Source organism: Cyanistes caeruleus, chromosome 4 (assembly GCF_971803275.1).
Source record: "Cyanistes caeruleus chromosome 4, bCyaCae1.hap1.1, whole genome shotgun sequence".
NCBI lineage: Eukaryota > Metazoa > Chordata > Aves > Passeriformes > Paridae > Cyanistes > Cyanistes caeruleus.
The window spans coordinates 1,123,065-1,142,049 of NC_141704.1; the positions used below are offsets into that span (position 1 = coordinate 1,123,065).

Consider the following 18,985-nt stretch of genomic DNA (forward strand, 5'->3'; position numbering starts at 1 on the left):
CAAATTCTATCAAGAGGGGCAAAAATCCAACCTGGGAGCACCAAAATCCATCCTGGAGACAGCAAATTTCATCCCAGAAGCCCAAAATCCCTTCCTGGGGTGTCAAACTCCATCCTGAGGGACCAAATCCCACCCTGAGGGACAAAATCCCATCCTGGAGGATCAAATCCCATCCTGGGGAATAAAAATTCCATCCTGGAAGCACCAAATTCCACCCAGGAGATACCAAATTCCATCTTGGGGGGCTCAAACTCCATCCTGAGGGACCAAATCCCAAACTGGGGGATGAAATCCCATCCTGGGGAACCAATTCCACTCTGGGGGGGGGTCAAATTCCATCCTGGAAGCACCAAATCCATCCTGAGGGACCAAATCCCATCCTGGAAACACCAAAATCCCAACCTTGGGAACGAAATCCCATCCAGGAGGATCAAGTCCCTTCCTAGGGGACAAAATTCCATCCTGGAAGCACCAACTCCATTCTGGAAGGCTCAAACTCCATCCTGAGGGACCAAATCCCATCCTGGGGGACATAATTCCATTCTGGAGCGGGGTCAAAATCCATCCTGAGGGACAAAATCACACCCGGGTGAAAAAAATCCCATCCTGGAAGCACCAAATCCCATCCTGAGGAACCAAATCCCACCCTGGAAGCACTGAATTCCATCCAGGAGATACCAAATCCCATCCAGGGAGACAAAATTCCATCTTGGAAGCACCAAATCCCACCCTGGAGACACCAAATCCATCCTGGAGGGACCAAATCCCATCCTGGAGACACCAAATCCATCCAGGAGACACCAAATCCCATCCTGGAGACACCAAATCCATCCTGGAGACACCAAATTCCATCCTGGAGGGACCAAATTCTGAGAGTTCCAAACTCTGGGAATTCCCAAAGGATCCCAGAGAGTTCCAAACTCTGGGAATTCCCAAAGGAACCTCCAAAGGATCCCAGAGAGTTCCAAATTCCAGGAATTCCCAAGGGATCCCAGAGAGTTCCCAACTCTGGGAATTCCCAAAGCATCCCACAGATCCCAGCAAGCTCCGAGCTCAGGGAATTCCCACCTGGAATATCCAACCCCTGAATGCTGACATTCCAGGATCCCGTGGATCCACGGCTGCTCCTGGGACAATTCCAGGGATTCAGATTCCAGAGGATTCCCTGGGAATTCCCGAGGGATTGGGGATGGGGAAAGATCAGCTCTGCAGGGGCCGGGATAAACGGGAATAACTTGGTTCCTTGGGATGGGATCCATGGGATGGGATCCATGGGATGGGATGGGATCCATGGGATGGGATGGGATCCATGGGATGCGATGGGATCCATGGGATTGGATTCATAGGATCCATGGGATGGGATCCATGGAATCCACTGGATGAGATCTATGGGATGGGATGGGATGGGATGGGATGGGATGGGATGGGATGGGATGGGATCCATGGGATGGGATCCAAGGGATGGAATCCATGGGATGGGATGGGATCCATGGGATCCATGGGATCCATGGGATTGGATGGAATCCATGGGATTCATGGGATGGGATCCATGGGATCCATGGGATGGGATGGGATGGGATGGGATGGGATGGGATCCATGGGATGGGATCCAAGGGATGGGATGGGATCCATGGGATGGGATGGGATCCATGGGATGGGATCCATGGGATGGGATGGGATCCATGGGATTGGATGGAATCCATGGGATTCATGGGATGGGATGGGATGGGATGGGATCTATGGGATCTATGGGATACATGGGGTCCATGGGATCCATGGGATGGGATCCATGGGATGGGATCCATGGGAGGGGATGGGATCCATGGGATGGGATCCATGGGATGGGATCCATGGGATGGGATGGGATGGGATGGGATGGGATGGGATGGGATCTATGGGATACATGGGGTCCATGGGATCCATGGGATGGGATCCATGGGATGGGATGGGATCCATGGGATCCATGGGATGAGGACATTCCCCTCAGGAATCGGGCAGGGCTGGGAAGGACCCCATGGATGGGAACATTCCAGGGAGGAATTTGCAGCAGGAAGAGCAAATTCCTCCAAGGATTCCCAAAATCCCCCTCCCTCCATGAATGAAGCTCCAGTCCTGACTTTTCCAGCCCCTTTTCCCTGTTTTCCCCACAGGCCTGGAATGTTTTTCCAGGAAAATCCAAAGGCAGAGGGACAGGGCCAATTCCTGCTCTAAAATCCATGGAATCCCAGCCCAAAATCCATGGAATGAGGGGCTGGGAAATGAGGGGATTCCGAGGCACTTCCATAATTTGGGAATGCTGATTCAGAGGGAGAATTCCCAGATTCTGGATCTTCCATGCCAGGATCCCTCTGAATCCACGAGCTTCCCGTGTCCCGCAGAATTCCTGAATCCCACAGAATTCCCAGATCCCGCAGAATTCCCATGTCCTGCAGAATTCCTGAATCCCGCAGAATTCCTAAATCCCACAGAATTCCCAGATCCCGCAGAATTCTCAGATCCTTCAGAATTCCTGAATCCCGCAGAATTCCCATGTTCTGCAGAATTTCCAGATCCTTCAGAATTCCTGAATCCCGCAGAATTCCCATGTTCTGCAGAATTTCCAGATCCTTCAGAATTCCTGAATCCCGCAGAATTCCTGAATCCCGCAGAATTCCCGAATCCCGCAGAATTCCCAGATCCCGCAGAATTCCCAGATCCCGCAGAATTCCCATGTTCTGCAGAATTCCCAGATCCCGCAGAATTCCCATGTTCTGCAGAATTCCCAGATCCCGCAGAATTCCCAGATCCCCCAGAATTCCCGAATCCCGCAGAATTCCCGAATCCCTGAGATCTTCCCTCAGCCTCAGCACAGGAAGGGAAACCCGGAACGGAACGGGAACCAGGAAGGGGAAGGAAAAAAAAAAGGGGGGGAAAAACCAGGAATGGGATTAAAATTCCCAGTTTTTCCAACACAAAAAAAACTTCATTGGATCGATCCCGGAAAAAAATAAAAACCCTCCGGATGCCATTTTGATCCCGGTGTTCCGCGGATGGAAAATCCGTAGGGAACGGGAGCGAAATTCCCGCCGGGATGGAAAACCTAGGGAGAAGGGAGGGAATGAGGGAAAAGCCAGGAATTCGGCTGGAAAATCCCATTCCAGCCGGGATCTGCAGCTCTTCCCAGATTTCCTCCCACGTGGAAAACGGCTCCGCCGTCCCTCTGCTCCCGGGAATGCCGGGGGTGGAGAGGTCCCTGCATCCCGAGATTTTCCCGCCTCCTCTTCCCGAAAATCCACAGGAACATTCCCGAGTCTCCGAGGGATTTTTTTTTTTTCCGCAGAAAAAGGCGGAATTCTGGCCAAAGAAGCCACGGGAAAAAAAATCCCGGGAATGATCCCGGCCCTGGGATGAGCCGGGAATGAGCTCCGGAATGGGGAGAGAGGGAAAAGCTCTCCCGGTTTTTCCCCAGGGATGCCCAAAGTCCTCGACTCTCCCCGGCCAAAATCCAGGGAAAAGCTCCGAGAATTCCAAGCCTGGGATGGAGCTGGGCAGGAGCCGCTGATTCCCACAGGGAAAAGGAGTGAAAATTCCCAAAAATTCCAAGCAGAACCCCCAGAAAGCGGGAAAGGAAAAGATGGAATGAGGGAATTCCTTCGGAGGATTTTTGGGAATGGGGCTCCGGAGCCGGGCAGGGGTCGCTGATCCCTCCGGGAAGCAAAGTGATAATTCCTGGGAATTCCGAGCGGCATCCACAGCAACCCCCCCCCCAAAAAATTCCAACGGCAGCAGCAGAAATCCGGGAAGGAAAATCCCTTCGGATTCCTCCGGGATTTTTGGGAATGAGAATTCCCAGCTGTTTATCCCTCGGGGAGAAGGAGGGAAAATTCCCAAAAATTCCAAAGCACCACCAAAAGCACCAAAATCCCCCCAAATTCCACAACCCCAGACTTGATACTGAACGAGGCAGGAAGGAAAAATCCCTTTGGAGCCTGGGAATGAGAATCCTGGGAATGAAAATCCCGGGAATGAGAACCCCGAGCCGTTCATCCCTCAGGGAAAAGAGGCCACAATTCCCCAAAAATTCCAGAGCAGCACCAACAGCTCCAGCAGCAAAATCCCCCAAAATTCTGCACCAGGACAAGGCACAAAAGCAGGGAGGAAAATCCCTTTGGAGCCTGGGAATGAGAATCCCAGGAATGAGAATCCCGGGAATGAGAATCCCTCAGGAAAAAGAACCCCCAATTCCCAAAAATTCCAAAGCAGCACCAACAGCAGAAAAATCTCCCAAAATTCTGAGCCTCAGCACTAGGACACGGCACAAAAGAAAGGAGGAAAATCCCTTTGGAGCCTGGGAATGAGAATCCCGGGAATGAGAATCCCAGGAATAAGAACCCCGGGAATGAGAACCCCAATTCCCAAAAATTCCAAAGCAGCAGCAGCAGTTCCAGCACTGAAACTCCCCAAAATTCCAAGCCTCAGCACCAGGACCAGGCACAAAAGCAGGGAATAAAATCCCTTCGGAGCCTGGGAATGAGAATCCCGGGAATGAGAACCCCGAGCATTCATCCCTCAGAGAAAAGAAGCCACAAATCCCAAAAATTCCACGGCATCAGCAGCTCCAAAATCCCCCAAAATCCCGAGCCTCAGCACCAGGACCAGGCACAAAAGAAGGGAGGAAAATCCCTTCGGAGCCTGGGAATGAGAATCCCAGGAATGAAAATCCCGGGAATAAGAATCCCTCAAGTAAAAAGAACCCCAAATTCCCAAAAATTCCACAGCACCGGCACCCAAACCCCCTCCAAACCCCAAACCCCCAACCTCACTCCAACCCCCCTAAAAACCCCATCCCGGCTCTGAATCCACCCCAAAAAAACCCAAAAAAAACCCCAAAAAAACCCCAAAAAACCCAAAAAAAAACCCCAAAAAACCGGGAAAAACGGGAAAAAACGGGAATAAAACCGCGGGAATAAAACCCCGGGAATAAAATGCGGGAGAAAGGAATGGTGGCTCACCTTTGGCCCCGCGGAGGACGAAGCCGAAGCCCTCATGCTCGCGTTTCTGCAGCACGGCCGCCTTCTCCTCGATGATGTAGTCGCTGGGCAGGAAAGAGCAGAGCAGGGCGATGCCGGGGTTAGAGCGCAGCACCATGGTGACACCGCGGGGACACCGCGGGGACACCGCGGGGACACGGCCACCGGGGCTCTGTCACCGCCTGGGGGTGGCCTTTGGGAGGAGTGGCCTCTGTCACCAGCCAGGGGTGGCTTTTGTTGGCGGCCCGGTGGTGCTTGGTGGTGGCCGGGGATGGGTTTTGTCACCAGCCGGGGGTGGCCTCTGTCACCGGGCTGGTGGCTCTGGTCACCATCTAGAGGTGGCCTCTGTCACCTCCCCAGTGGCTCTGGTCACCAGCTGAGGTGGCCTCTGGTCACCATCCAGGGGTGGCCTCTGTCACCATCCGGGGGTGGCCTCTGTCACCAGGCTGGTGGCTCTGGTCACCATCCAGGGGTGGCCTCTGTCACCATCCAGAGGTGGCCCCTGTCACCTCCCCAGTGGCTCTGGTCACCAGCTGAGGTGGCCTCTGGTCACCATCTGGGGGTGGCCTCTGTCACCATCCAGAGGTGGCCTCTGTCACCAGGCTGGTGGCTCTGGTCACCATCTGGGGGTGGCTCTGGTCACCAGTTGAGGTGGCCTCTGTCACCTCCCCGGTGGTTCTGGTCACCATCCAAGGGTGGCCCCTGTCACCAGCCTGGTGGCACCTGTAGGAGTGGCCTCTGTCACCATCCAGGTGGCTCTGGTCACCATCCAGGTGTGGCCTCTGTCACCGCCTGGGTGCCCCTTGTCACCAGCCTGGTGACCCTTGTAGGAGTGGCCTCTGTCACCATCCACGGCTGGCCCTGGTCACCAGCTGAGGGTGGCTCTTGTCACCATCCAGGGGTGACCTCTGTCACCATCCAGGGGTGGCCTTTGTAGGAGTGGCCTCTGTCCCCATCCACATGGCCCTTGTCACCATCCAGAGGTGGCCTCTGTCCCCATCCAGAGGTGGCCTCTGTCACCAGCCAGGTGGCCTCTGGTCACCATCCAGGGGTGGCTCTGTCACCTGCTGGGGGTGGCACTTGAAGAAGCGGTGTCTGTCCCCATCCAGATGTGGCTGTCCCCATCCAGGTGTGGCCCTGTCACCATCCAGGTGTGGCTGTCCCCATCCAGGTGTGGCTCTGTCACCATCCAGGTGCGGCAGTCACCATCCAGGGGTGGCTCTGTCACCATCCAGGTGTGGCTGTCCCCATCCAGGTGTGGCTCTGTCACCATCCAGATGTGGCTCTGTCACCATCCAGATGTGGCAATCACCATCCAGGTGTGGCCCTGTCCCCATCCAGGTGTGGCTGTCACCATCTAGATGTGGCTGTCACCATCCAGATGTGGCCCTGTCACCATCCAGAGGTGGCCTCTGTCACCAGCCAGGTGGCCTCTGGTCACCATCCAGGGGTGGCTCTGTCACCATCCAGATGTGGCTGTCACCATCCAGGTGTGGCTGTCACCATCCAGATGTGGCTGTCACCCTCCAGAAGTGGCTGTCACCATCCAGGTGTGGCTCTGTCACCATCCAGATGTGGCTGTCACCATCCAGGTATGGCTGTCACCATCCAGGTGTGGCTCTGTCCCCATCCAGATGTGGCCCTGTCACCTCCTCCTCGCCTTCTCCTCCCTCTCTTCCTCTTTTTTTTTCCTTCTTCCGGGTTTTTAAAATTTCCCGGATTTATTTATTTTTTTTTAATTTCCTGGAATTTTTTTTCCTTGATTTTCTATTTTTCCCCTGAGTTTTTATTTCCTGGGAATTTTTTTTTCCTTGATTTTCTTCTTTCCTGGATTTTTTTTCCTCGATTTTTTTTATTTCCTGGATTTTCTTTTTTCTTGATTTTTTTTATTCCCTGGACTTTTTTCCTTGATTTTTTTTAATTCCTGGATTTTTTTTCCTTGATTTTCCTTATTTCCTGGATTTTTTTTTCCCTCTATTTTTTTCTTTCCTGAATTATTTTTTTTTCCTTGATTTTTTTCCTTGATTTTTCTTATTCTCTGTTAATTTTTTTTTCCACGGTTTTTTCTTTCCTGGATTTTTTTTTCCTTGATTCTTTTCCTCGATATTATTCCCTGGATTCTTTTCCTTGATTTTTCTTATTCCCTGGATTTTTTTTCCTTGATTTTCCTCATTTCCCAGATTTTTTTTCCTCGATTTTTTTTTCTTTCCCGTTTTTTTTTGTTTTCTTCTCGATTTTTTTTTCTCCTCCTCGATTTTCTTCCCAGTTTTTTTGTTGCTTTATTTTTTCCCCTTGGATTTTCCTTTTTCTATTTAATTCCCAAATTTACACCAAAAAAGACGGAAAATCGCCTCGGCGGGAGGAAAAGGAGGAAAAAGAAGGAATAAAAGGGATAAAAACCCCCAAAATCCTGGATCTCCCCCGCTGCCCACCGCGATCCCTCGCAGTCCAGAGGAATTCTGGAATTCCGGGAATTCCGGGATCCGCAGCTTCACCCGCGGAGCCTCATCGGGAGCGGGCTCTTCCCAAAAAAACCCACGTTTTTTTCCCAAAAAAAAAAAAAATGCGGGAATCTCGTTTGGAAGCGGCGGATGAGCGGGGCAGAGTTTCGATCCTCTGGATCCCGCAGGATCGATCCCGAAATTCCGGCGCGTTGCTAAGGGACGGATCCCTGGGAAAAACCGGGAATGATCCAGCGGCGATGGATGGAGGGAGGGGGAGGGGGAGGGGGGAGGGGGAGGGGGGAGGGGAGAAGGGGGAGGGGGGAGGGGAGCCCCCTCCCCAAAGCGGCTCCGGCGGGAGGGGGAGGGGCCGCAGGGCTGACATCAGAGCCGGGATAATCCGGGAAGGAGCCGGGAAGTGGGAGCGGGAGAGGGGAGGGGGAGGGATGGGAATGAACAGCGGGAGGGAATCGGAGGGATGGGAATGTTGGAGAGGGATCGGAGGGATGGGAAGGGATGGGAATGTTGGGAAGGGATGGGAACAATGGGAATGTTGGGAGGGATGGGAACAGTGAGAGGGAATCGGAGGGATGGGAATGTTGGGAGGGATGGGAACAATGGGAATGTTGGGAGGGATGGGAACAATGGGAATGTTGGGAGGGATGGGAACAATGGGAATGTTGGGAGGGATGGGAATGAACAGCGGGAGGGAATCGGAGGGATGGGAATGTTGGGAAGGGATCCAGAAGGGATGGGAATGTTGGGATGGATGGGAACAATGGGAATGTTGGGAAGGATGGGAATGAACAGCGGGAGGGAATCGGAGGGATGGGAATGTTGGGAGGGATGGGAACGATGGGAATGTTGGGAGGGATGGGAATGAACAGCGGGAGGGAATCGGAGGGATGGGAATGTTGGAGAGGGATCGGAGGGATGGGAATGTTGGGAGGGATGGGAACAATGGGAATGTTGGGAGGGATGGGAACAATGGGAATGTTGGGAGGGATGGGAATGAACAGCAGGAGGGAATCGGAGGGATGGGAATGTTGGGAAGGGATCCGGAAGGGATGGGAATGTTGGGAAGGGATGGGAACAATGGGAATGTTGGGAGGGATGGGAACAGTGAGAGGGAATCAGAGGGATGGGAATGTTGGGAGGGATGGGAACAATGGGAATGTTGGGAGGGATGGGAACAATGGGAATGTTGGGAGGGATGGGAATGAACAGCGGGAGGGAATCGGAGGGATGGGAATGTTGGGAAGGGATCCAGAAGGGATGGGAATGTTGGGATGGATGGGAACAATGGGAATGTTGGGAAGGATGGGAATGAACAGCGGGAGGGAATCGGAGGGATGGGAATGTTGGGAGGGATGGGAACGATGGGAATGTTGGGAGGGATGGGAATGAACAGCGGGAGGGAATCGGAGGGATGGGAATGTTGGAGAGGGATCGGAGGGATGGGAATGTTGGGAGGGATGGGAACAGTGAGAGGGAATCGGAGGGATGGGAATGTTGGGAGGGATGGGAACAATGGGAATGTTGGGAGGGATGGGAATGTTGGGAGGGATGGGAACAATGGGAATGTTGGGAGGGATGGGAACAATGGGAATGTTGGGAGGGATGGGAATGTTGGGAGGGATGGGAACAATGGGAATGTTGGGAGGGATGGGAACAATGGGAATATGGGAGGGAATCGGAGGGATGGGATTGTTGGAATCAGGGGGATGGGAATGTTGGGAGAGATGGGAACTGTGAAAGGGATGGGAATGTTGGGAAGGGATGAGGAATGTTGGAGAGGGATGGGAATGTTGGGAGGGATGAGAGGGATGGGAACATGGGAGGGATGGGAATGTTGGGAGGGATGGGAACAATGGGAATGTTGGGGGGAATTAGAGGGATGGGAATGTTGGGAGAGATGGGAACAGAGGGGGGGAGGGATGGGAATTCTGGAGAGGGATGGGAATGTTGGGAAAGAATCGGAGGGATGGGAATGTTGGGAAGGGATGGGGAGGGATGGGAGAGATGGGAACAATGGGAGGGGAGGGATGGGAATTCTGGAGAGGGATGGGAACATTGGGAGGGATGGGAATGTTGGGAGGGATGGGAACAATGGGAATGTTGGGAGAGGGATGGGAACATTGAGAAGGAATCGGAGGGATGGGAACGTTGGGAGGGATGGGAATGTTGGGGGGAATTGGAGGGATGGGGAGGGATTGGAACAGTGGGCGGGATGGGAATATTGGGAGGGATGAGAAGGATGGAAATATGGGAGAGGGATGGGAACAATGGGAAGGAATCAGAGGGATGGGAATGTTGGGAGGGATGGGAATGTTGGGAGGGATGGGAATGTTGGGAGAGATGGGAATGTTGGGAAGGGATGGGAAGGATGGGAATGTTGGAGAGAGATGGAGGGATGGGAACTGTGAGAGGGATGGGAAGGATGGGAATGTTAGGAGAGGGATGGGAACAATGAGACGGATCCAGAGGGATGGGAATGTTGGGAGAGGGATGGGAATGTTGGGAGGGATGGAACAGTGGGAAGGAATCAGAGGAATGGGAATGTTGGGAGGGATGGGAACAATGGGAATGTTGGGAGGGAATTGGAGGGATGGGAATATTGGAAAGGATGGGAAGGACGGGAATGTTGGAGAGGGATGGGAGGGATTTGGAGGGATGGGAAGGATGGAGAGGGATGGGAATGCTGGGAGGGATTTGGAAGGATGAGGAATGTTGGAGGGGGATGGGAACAGTCGGAGGGATGGGAGGGATGGGGAATGTTGGGAATGTTCGGGAGGAATGGGAAAAGTGGGAGGGATTGGGAATATTGAGAATGTTTGGGAATGTTTGGAATGTTTGGAGAGGGATGCAGAGAGAGGGGAACAGTGGGAGGGGCTGGGAATGTTGGGAATGTTGGGAAAGTCAGGAATATTGGGGAGGGATGAAAGCAGCAGGGAAAAATGGGAATACTGGGGAGGGATGGGAATGAGGGGAATGATGGGAATACCGGGAGGGAAGGGATCTGGAGCCGGGATCACTGGGAAGGGATGGGATCCTGCCAGGAACACCTCGGACACCCTGGATCAACCGGATCACCGTGAAAGAGTGGATGCCGGGATCACTGGCAGGGAATGGATCCAGCACCGGGAACACTTTGGGAATCCATTCCATAGGGAGACAATTCCCAGAGCAGCTGGGGCCACCCCTGGATCCCGGGAATGGCCAAGGAAAGCTTGGAGCAGCCTGGGATGGTGGGATTGGAATGGGATGGGATTGAAGGTCCCTGGATCCCATCCCAAACCATTCTGGGATTTGGGAGGCTCTGGGTCCATCCCGAGGGATTTTTCTGGAAGTTGGGGCTGGGAAAGGGAAGGGAGACCCTTCCTGCAGTGCCGAGATTCCCAGGGAAACCCCTGGATCCCAAAATTCCTTTGGATCCAATGCCAGGCTGGGAGAGCTGGGAATGGAGGGAATTCCCTGGCAAGGGGAGATGGGGGTGGGATTTTGGGAATTGGGAATTCCCGGATGGGCTGGAATTCCCAGAGCAGCTGCGGCTGCCCCTGGATCTTGGGAATGTCCAAGGAAAATCTTGGAGCAGCCTGGAATTGCGGGAATTGTCCCTCTGCCCCCTCCCGGCTGGAATTCCGCTCCTGGAATCGATTCCGTAGGGAGACAATTCCCAATTCCCAAGCGATTTTGCACTTCCCAAATCCCGGATCCGGCCGTGGAATTGCGGGATGGGATTCTTGGAATCCTGGAAAAAGCTGGAAAAGCTCCGGGCTGGAGCGGCGCCGTTCCATGGAAATGGGAATGGGGAGGGAGGATGGGAAGGGAAACTCATCTTGGAAAGGTTTCCCTGGAATTCCCGAGCCTCTGGAATTGTCTGGGATCGGCTCCCGTTTGCGGGGAGCGCCGGGAATATCTCGGGATCCTGGAAAGGTTTGGCTGAGAAGGGAATTCCAGGAATTCCCGGAATTCCATGATCCCAGGCCGCTCCAACCCGGCCTTGGAAGCTTCCAAGGATCCCAGGGGGATCCGTGATCACATTCCAAGGCCAAAAATGGCTTGGGAAAGGCTGAATTCCATGGAAAACTGGGAATTCTGGCCAGAGCAGACCCGAGGGGCTCTGCGGAGACGCTTTTCCCATTCCATGGGAGAAAAAAGAGCCGGGATTTGGGAATTCTCCCGGCTGGGCTGGAATTCCAAAGGCTGGGATTGGGCGGAATTCCAGCTCCATTCCCACCCGAGCCATTCCAGGATTTTCCCATGGAATTTCCAGCCCTGGAGGTATCCGAGGAATTCCCGGAATTCCAGCCCTGGTCACCTCGTTTTTCCCACCTCGGGAATTCCATGGATTTTGGGGATTCCTCCAGCAGCCTCAGGAATCCAAAAATTCCCAGGGAGCCGAATCCCTCTCCAGTCATTCCAACATTCCCTGGGACGCTTTTCCCCCTGGAATAACCGAGCGGATCCAGGATTTCCCTTCCCGATTTCCCCCTTTTCCTTTGGAATCCGGGGATTTTTGGGTCGGAAAAGGCACTCGGGATCATTCCCGAACATTCCCATTATCCCACATCGCTCCGGGTTTTTCTTTTTTTCCCTGGAATTCTTTCCAGGGTGGCTTTTTTTCCTGCTTTTCCCCAAACTTTGGGAATGTGGGCGGAGCGGGATCAGCGTCACCGGGAATGTGGGCGGGTTCCAGGTGCCTCGGGAAGCGTGGGAGCCGGGATGAATCACGGCTCCATCCATTCCCGCCCATTCCCGGGATTCTAAAAAGAGCTGGAATTGCCGGGGGCGGCGCCGAGAGCGACTCCCACCTTTAACTCCCGCCGCTCCGGAGGGAACGAGAATTCCCGGGATTCCAAATCCTCTTCCAGGTTTTCCGCTCATCCGCGGCCACCAAAGGCTGGGCTAGCCTTCGCTGGGAATTCCTTTTCCATGGATTTTCCATGAGTTTTCCAAGGGTTTTCCGGAGTTTTGCCGGATCCAAACCCGATCTTTAACTCCTGGCATTCCACAGAGACGGGGAAAATTCCAGGTCCCATTCCCAATCCCATTCCTGGTCCCATTCCCGGTCCAATTCCGGCTCCCATTCCCAATCCCATTCCAGCTCCTGTTCCAGGTTTTCCGCTCGGCCGCGGCCACCAAAGGCTTCTCCAGGAATTCCTTTTCCGTGAGTTTTCCATGAGTTTTCCAGAGTTTTTCCTGATCCAAACCTGACCTTTAACTCCTGGCATTCCACAGGGATGGGGAAAATTCCAGCTCCCATTCCCAATCCCATTCTTGGTCCCATTCCCATTCCCATTCTATCTCCTGTTCCAGGTTTTCCACTCAGCCTTGGGCACCAAAGGCTTTTCCAGGAATTCCTTTTCCATGAGTTTTCCATGAGTTTTCCATTGTTTTTCCTGATCCAAACCCGACCTTTAATTCCTGGCATTCCACAGGGACGGGGAAAATTCCAGTTCCCATTCCCAATCCCATTCCCGGTCCAATTCCGGGTCCCATTCCCAATCCCATTCCAGCTCCTGTTCCAGGTTTTCCACTCAGCCTTGGGCACCAAAGGCTTCTCCAGGAATTCCTTTTCCATGAGTTTTCCATGAGTTTTCCATGAGTTTTCCATTGTTTTTCCTGATCCAAACCCGAGCTTTGACACCCGGCATTTCACAGGGAAGGGGAAAATTCCCAGTCCCATTCCAGGTCCCATTCCCGGGATTCCCGCTCCTGTTCCTGGTTTTCCACTCGGCTGTGGCCACCAAAGGCTGGGATGGCGGTGGATTCCTTTTCCATGGGTTTTCCATGAGTTTTCCAAGGGTTTTCCGGAGTTTTGCAGGATCCAAACCCGATCTTTAACCCCCAGCATTCCACAGGGATGGGGAAAATTCCAGCTCCCATTCCCAATCCCATTCTTGGTCCCATTCCCATTCCCATTCTAGCTCCTGTTCCAGGTTTTCCACTCAGCCTCGGGCACCAAAGGCTTCTCCAGGAATTTCTTTTCCATGATTTTTCCAATCCTTTTCCAATCATTTTCCAGAGTTTTTCATGATCCAAACCCAACCTTTAACTCCCGGCATTCCACAGGGATGGGGAAAATTCCCGTTCTCATTCCCAATCCCATTCCTGGTCCCATTCCAGCTGGAATTCCAACGGAAACTCAGCCCCTTTGTGCAGGGAAACTCCAGCTTTGGAAACTCGGGAAGGAATTCCCAGATTTCCCAAAAAAACCCCAATTCCACAATTCCCAAATTCCACAATCCCGTCATTCCCGCCGCCAAAATTCCAGCATTTTCCATCTCCCCGCCTTTTTCCAGCCCCGGCATTCCAGGAGCGAAAATTCCCGGTTTTCCAGGAATTCTCCCTGATCCCGCCACAAATCCAGGATCGGCCCCTGCTCCCGATTTTTCCCCTTCCCGCCTTTAATTCCCGAATTAATTTGGAGCTTCCTCGATCCTTTCCTTTCATTCCCAAGGCGATTCCCGCCGGGATTTCCCTTCCGGAAAAATCCGGGTTGGGATCCGTCCCCTCCGGGTGGATTTTCCCGGTTTTCCCATTCCCGGATTTCGGGAATGATGGGAATTTTGGGATCATCCGGCACATCCCGGCTCCTGCCTTTGAGGGATTCCCGATTCCAAAGGAAACCCGGGAATGCCGGGAATTCCATCCCGGCCGAGTTTTTCCGTCTCAGATCCAGATTTATCCCGAAATTCCCGGGGATTCCGAACCGCTCCATGATCCCACTGAATCCCTGGGAATTCTGGGATCCCAACTTTTCCCAAACCATTCCCAAAGGATTTTCGGGATCAATCCAAGCCCTCCCTGTGGATCCAATCCCACTCTGGCCTCTTCCCAATTTTTTTCCCTTTAAATTCCCTTTAGATTTGCTTTGAGACGAGGAATTCCCGGATCCACAGAATTCCGGGAATCTCGGAGCTCATCCGTAACGTTTCCCTGCTTTTTTTGAGCTCCTTATCCCAAATTTTCCTCCCCCTGAGCATTCCCGGCTCCAAGGGATTTGTGGAATTTTGGGATCTTCCCAAGTTTTTCTCTCCCCAGAATTCCTCTTCCTGCCCCATTCCTCTGTCGGAATTCCGGCGCTTCCCGGTGAAAATTCCCGGTGAAAATTCCCGGGAATTCCAACTCGTGGCCAAGAGCCCCTCCTGGTGTTTTCCCAGGATTTGATTCCCAAAGGAAATCCCGGGATTCCTGTGGATTCAATCCCTCCTTTCCTTGGAATTTCGCCTAGTCCGGGAATTCCCGCTTTTTTCCCGCTCTTCCCGCGATCCCAGCAGGGATTTTCCGGAGTTTCCTCTCATTTTTTTTCACCTCATTTTTTTTTCCCCTCTTTCCCGATTTTTCCGACAGGAACGGCCCCGGAGCAGCAAATCCCGGGAATTCCAAGGATCTCCTCCAATTCCTCGGAGCCGGGAATTCTCCGGGAAGCAAAATTCGGGATAAGGAGCTCAAAAAAAGCAGGAGAATGTTGCGGATGAGCTCTGAGATTCCCGGAATTCCACGGATCCGGGAATTCCAGAGCTCCCAAACCCAACATTCCCAAAGCCACAATCCGGGAATGTCACCCTGCCGGCCGCATTCCCAAATTTTCCCAGAATCTTGGATTCTCCCCTGGAAATCCAGGCGGGAACGGGGAAACATTCCCAGAATTCTCTGGAATTTTGGATCCTCCGCTGGGATGGGAAGGGGATAAAATTCCCAGAATTCTCCAGAACTTCGGATTCTCCGTCGGAACACGAGTTGGGAATGAGGAAAAATTCCCAGGAATTCCCGGAAGGTTGGAATATCAACCAGGAAATGCATCAACATTCCCAGAATTCCCAAAAATCTTGGATATCCAGAGACCTCCCCCCCTTCTTCCCGGAAAAAATCCCCTTCCCACGGAATTCCGGAGCTCGGTGTGGAAAAGGGCGGGATTTTCCCGCGGGAAGGAGAATTCCCGGAATTGCCAGAATTCCTGGAATTCCTGGAATTCCTGGAATTCCTGGAATTCCCGGGATTCCCGGGAGCGGCTCCTTACCTGTGGGAGGTGAAGTTGTCGTAGGATCCGACGGTGTAGTGCCGGAAAAGCCGCTTGGTCCGGTCTTCCCTGGTTTCTGCGGGGGAAAAAATCCACGGAATTCCGGATTATTCCCAGTTTTTCCTCCCCCGAGGAGGAGCAAAAGCCGGGAATTCCCGGTGGGAATTTCTCGGCGGATGAGGAGAATCCGTGGGGGGGAGAGGCCCTCGTGTGGCCGAGGAATTCTTGGGAATGTCGGAGCCGGGAATCATCCGGGGGGGGGAAATTCCAGAGGAATTCCCGGCTGGAATGAGGCTCCAGCCTATTCCTGTTTCCTTCCGTTTTTTTGGGAAGAGCTGGGAATGCTCCTGGGAATCCGGAGGTCACCGGGAATGCCGAGGAAAACTGGGAATGAGGGAGAAGCCGGCGCTGATCCCGAGGGAGGGAAAAGCCGGGAATGAGCCCGCCGGAGTTTTCCAGACTTTTCCCAGCTCGGATTCCGAAGGGGAATTCCAAGGGAAAGGAGGAATTTGGGAAGGTCCGGATGGGAGTGAGGAGGAGGGAGGAGCTGAGGAGGAAATTGGGAAAGGATTCCTGGAGGGAAAAGGGGAATGGGAAAAAATGGGGAAAAAATGGGGGAAAAAATGGGAAAAAAATGGGGAAAAAATGGGAAAAAAATGGGGAAAAAATGGGACAAAAATGGGAAAAAAATGGGGAAAAAATGGGGAAAAAATGGGGAAAAAATGGGGAAAAATGGGGAAAAAATGGGGAAAAAATGGGGGAAAAATGGGGAAAAAATGGGGAAAAAATGGGGAAAATGGGGGAAAATGGGAAAGATGGGGAAAAATGAGAAAAATGGGAAAAATGGGGAAAAATGGGAAAAAATGGGGAAAAATGGGAAAAAGTGGGAAAAAGTGGGAAAAAATGGGAAAAAATGGGAAAAATGGGAAAAATGGGAAAAAAATGGGAAAAAGTGGGAAAAAATGGGAAAAAGTGGGAAAAAGTGGGAACAAATGGGAAAGGGAAAAATGGGAAGAAAGGAAAGGGGGGAAGAGAGGGAGGGAAGGAAAATCTGGGAAAGAGGAGGGAAAAGGGAGGGAAGGAATTCCCAGCAGATCCTGAATTTCCAGTGAATCCCGAATTTCCAGCAGATCCTGACAGCTCCATGATCCCATCCGGTCCTGGCACTTTCCATTCCAACAGGAATTCAGGAATTCCGGAATTCCCTCCTCCCTCTCCGGACATTCCGGCCCTTCGGAATTGCCCATCCCCCTCCCCGCTCCGCCCCCCCTCCCCAATCCCGAGGGTCCCAGATCCCGTTCCCAAGGAAAAGCCGGGAATTCCGGGCTCTACTCATCCCTCGGGATCCAATTCCCATCTATCCCTGGAGTCTGGGACCATTCCCAGTCCCTCCAACCCTCGGAAATATTCCAAATATTCCAAACATTCCCAATATTCCAAATATTCCCAATAACCCCAAATATTCCAAATATTCCCACTTTTCATCTTTCCCGTGGCTTCTCCAGGCCCTGGAAGCCACAATTGGATCATCCTGGATTTTTCCTCTTTTCCAGGTTGGACAATCCCAATTTTCCCAGTTTTTCCTCTGCTCCCATTCCAACCCATCCCAAATTTTCCATTCCCTGATGATGAATCCATGACCAGATCCCTCGGGATCCCATTCCCACCATTTCCACCCCGCCAAAGGAGCTCTCCCCATGATTCCCTCAGGAATTCTGGCTGGAATTCCGGGATACTGACCCTGTCCACCTGACCAATCCCAATTTTCCCAGTTTTCCCTCTGCTCCCATCCCAACCATGACCAGATCCCTTGGGATCCCATTCCCACCATTGTCTCTTTCCTCATTCCATCAAAAGAGCTCTCCCGATGATTCCCTTGGGAATTCTGGTCACAATTCTGGGAATTTCCACCTGACCAATCCCAATTTTCCCAGTTTACCCTCTGCTCCCATCCCACCCCATCCCAAACTCCCCATTCCCTGATGATGGATCCATGATTGGAATCGATCCCTCGGGATCCCATTCCCACCATTCCCACCCCACCAAAGGAGCTCTCCCCGTGATTCCCTCGGGAATTCCGGCCGGAATTCCGGGATACCGACCTTGCCTGGAGTCGTACTGGCGCATCTGCACCTCCTCCACGCATTCCGCCGGGAACCAACCGCTCCTGCCCTTCACGGAGCCTTCCCAGAATCCGCCCTCGCCGATGCTCAGCACTGCGGGAAACGGGATCGGGAATCAGACGCGATCCCGGGAAAACGGGATCCGGAGCCCCGCCCGGAATCCGGGAACCAGCGCTGGAGGGAACGGGAAAGGGAATGGGAGTGGAATTCCCGGGTTTTTGCCGCGCTGGATGCTGGGATTCCCGTTGTTTTCACGTTCTGGATGCGGGGATTTCAAAATTCCTGATTTTTCGCACTCTGGATGTTCAAATTCCCGAATTTTCCCCACTCTGGAGGCCAAAATTCCCAAATTTTCCCACTCTGGATGCCAAAATTCCCAGACTCTGCCACTCCAGATCCCCAAATCCCGCATTTCCCAGTTCTGGATACCAAATTCCTGATTTTTCATATAAATTCCCAACATTTTCCCACTCTGGATGCCAAAATTCCCAAATTCTCCCATTCTCAATGTCCATATCCTGAATTTTTCCACTTTGGATGCCAAAATTCCCAAATTGTGCCACTCCAGATCCTCAAATCCCCAATTTTCCCACTCTGGATGTCCAAATTCCTGAATTTTCCCACTCTGGATGCCAAAATTACCAAATTCTCCCACTCTAGATGCTGAAATTCCTGAGTTCTCCCATCCTCAATGTCCAAATTCCTGAATTTTCCCACTCTGGAGGCTGAAATCCCCAAATTTCCCCACTCTGGATGCCAAAATTCCCAAATTTTCCCGCTCCGGATCCCCTGATCCCAGCAGCCTTTTCCCACTGCTCTCCTGGTGGGAATTCTCTCCGGAGCATCCAGATCCCAGAATTCCAGAGGTTGGAAAAGCCCCCCTGGATGAGCCCCAGCTGGGCCCGATCCCAGCCCGGAGTGGAATTCCAGGAATTCCTTGGATTCCTCCAGGAACGGCGACTCCAAACCTCCCTGAGCCGCCCCTGCCGAGGCCTGAGGGCCTTTTCCATGGAAAAATTCCAAAAAAATCCCATCCCAGCCTCCCCTGGGCCCCACTCCCACTTTTCCCGGAGCTCATTCCCGCCAGCGGATCCCGATCCCAAGGCCGAGGTTGGGCGGATCCCAAAATTCCACCGATTTTCTGGAATCCCGGAATGGTTTGGGCGGGAAAAGACCTCAAATCCCAGAGAATTCCAAGGGAGGGATAATTCCCGTTATCCCAGAGCTTTGGACGCTGCCAGGGATGGAGGAGCTGCTGCCAGGGCTGGGAAATCTGGGAATGTTCTCCTGGAGAAGGGAAGGATCCAGGGAGAGCTTCCAGAACATTCCAGGGGCTCCAGGAGAGCCGGGATTTGGGAATGACTCCATCCAGAGCCATTCCCGGGA

The 18,985-nt window shown here is 52.9% G+C and overlaps 1 protein-coding gene across 5 annotated transcripts in view; it reads right to left on the reverse strand.

Annotated features, from left to right (window-relative positions):
- Positions 1-18,985, reverse strand: part of SHANK3 (SH3 and multiple ankyrin repeat domains 3) — a 163,146-nt gene that overhangs the window by 69,946 nt on the left and 74,215 nt on the right. For all 5 annotated transcript variants that reach the window (XM_086886258.1, XM_086886255.1, XM_086886256.1 and 2 more), the window contains 3 exons: positions 17,579-17,692; positions 15,477-15,552; positions 4,992-5,074 (listed from right to left, as the gene is read on the reverse strand). In XM_086886258.1, coding sequence (XP_086742384.1) covers positions 4,992-5,074; positions 15,477-15,552; positions 17,579-17,692 — 273 coding nt within the window. The remainder of the gene's footprint in view (positions 1-4,991; positions 5,075-15,476; positions 15,553-17,578; positions 17,693-18,985) is intronic.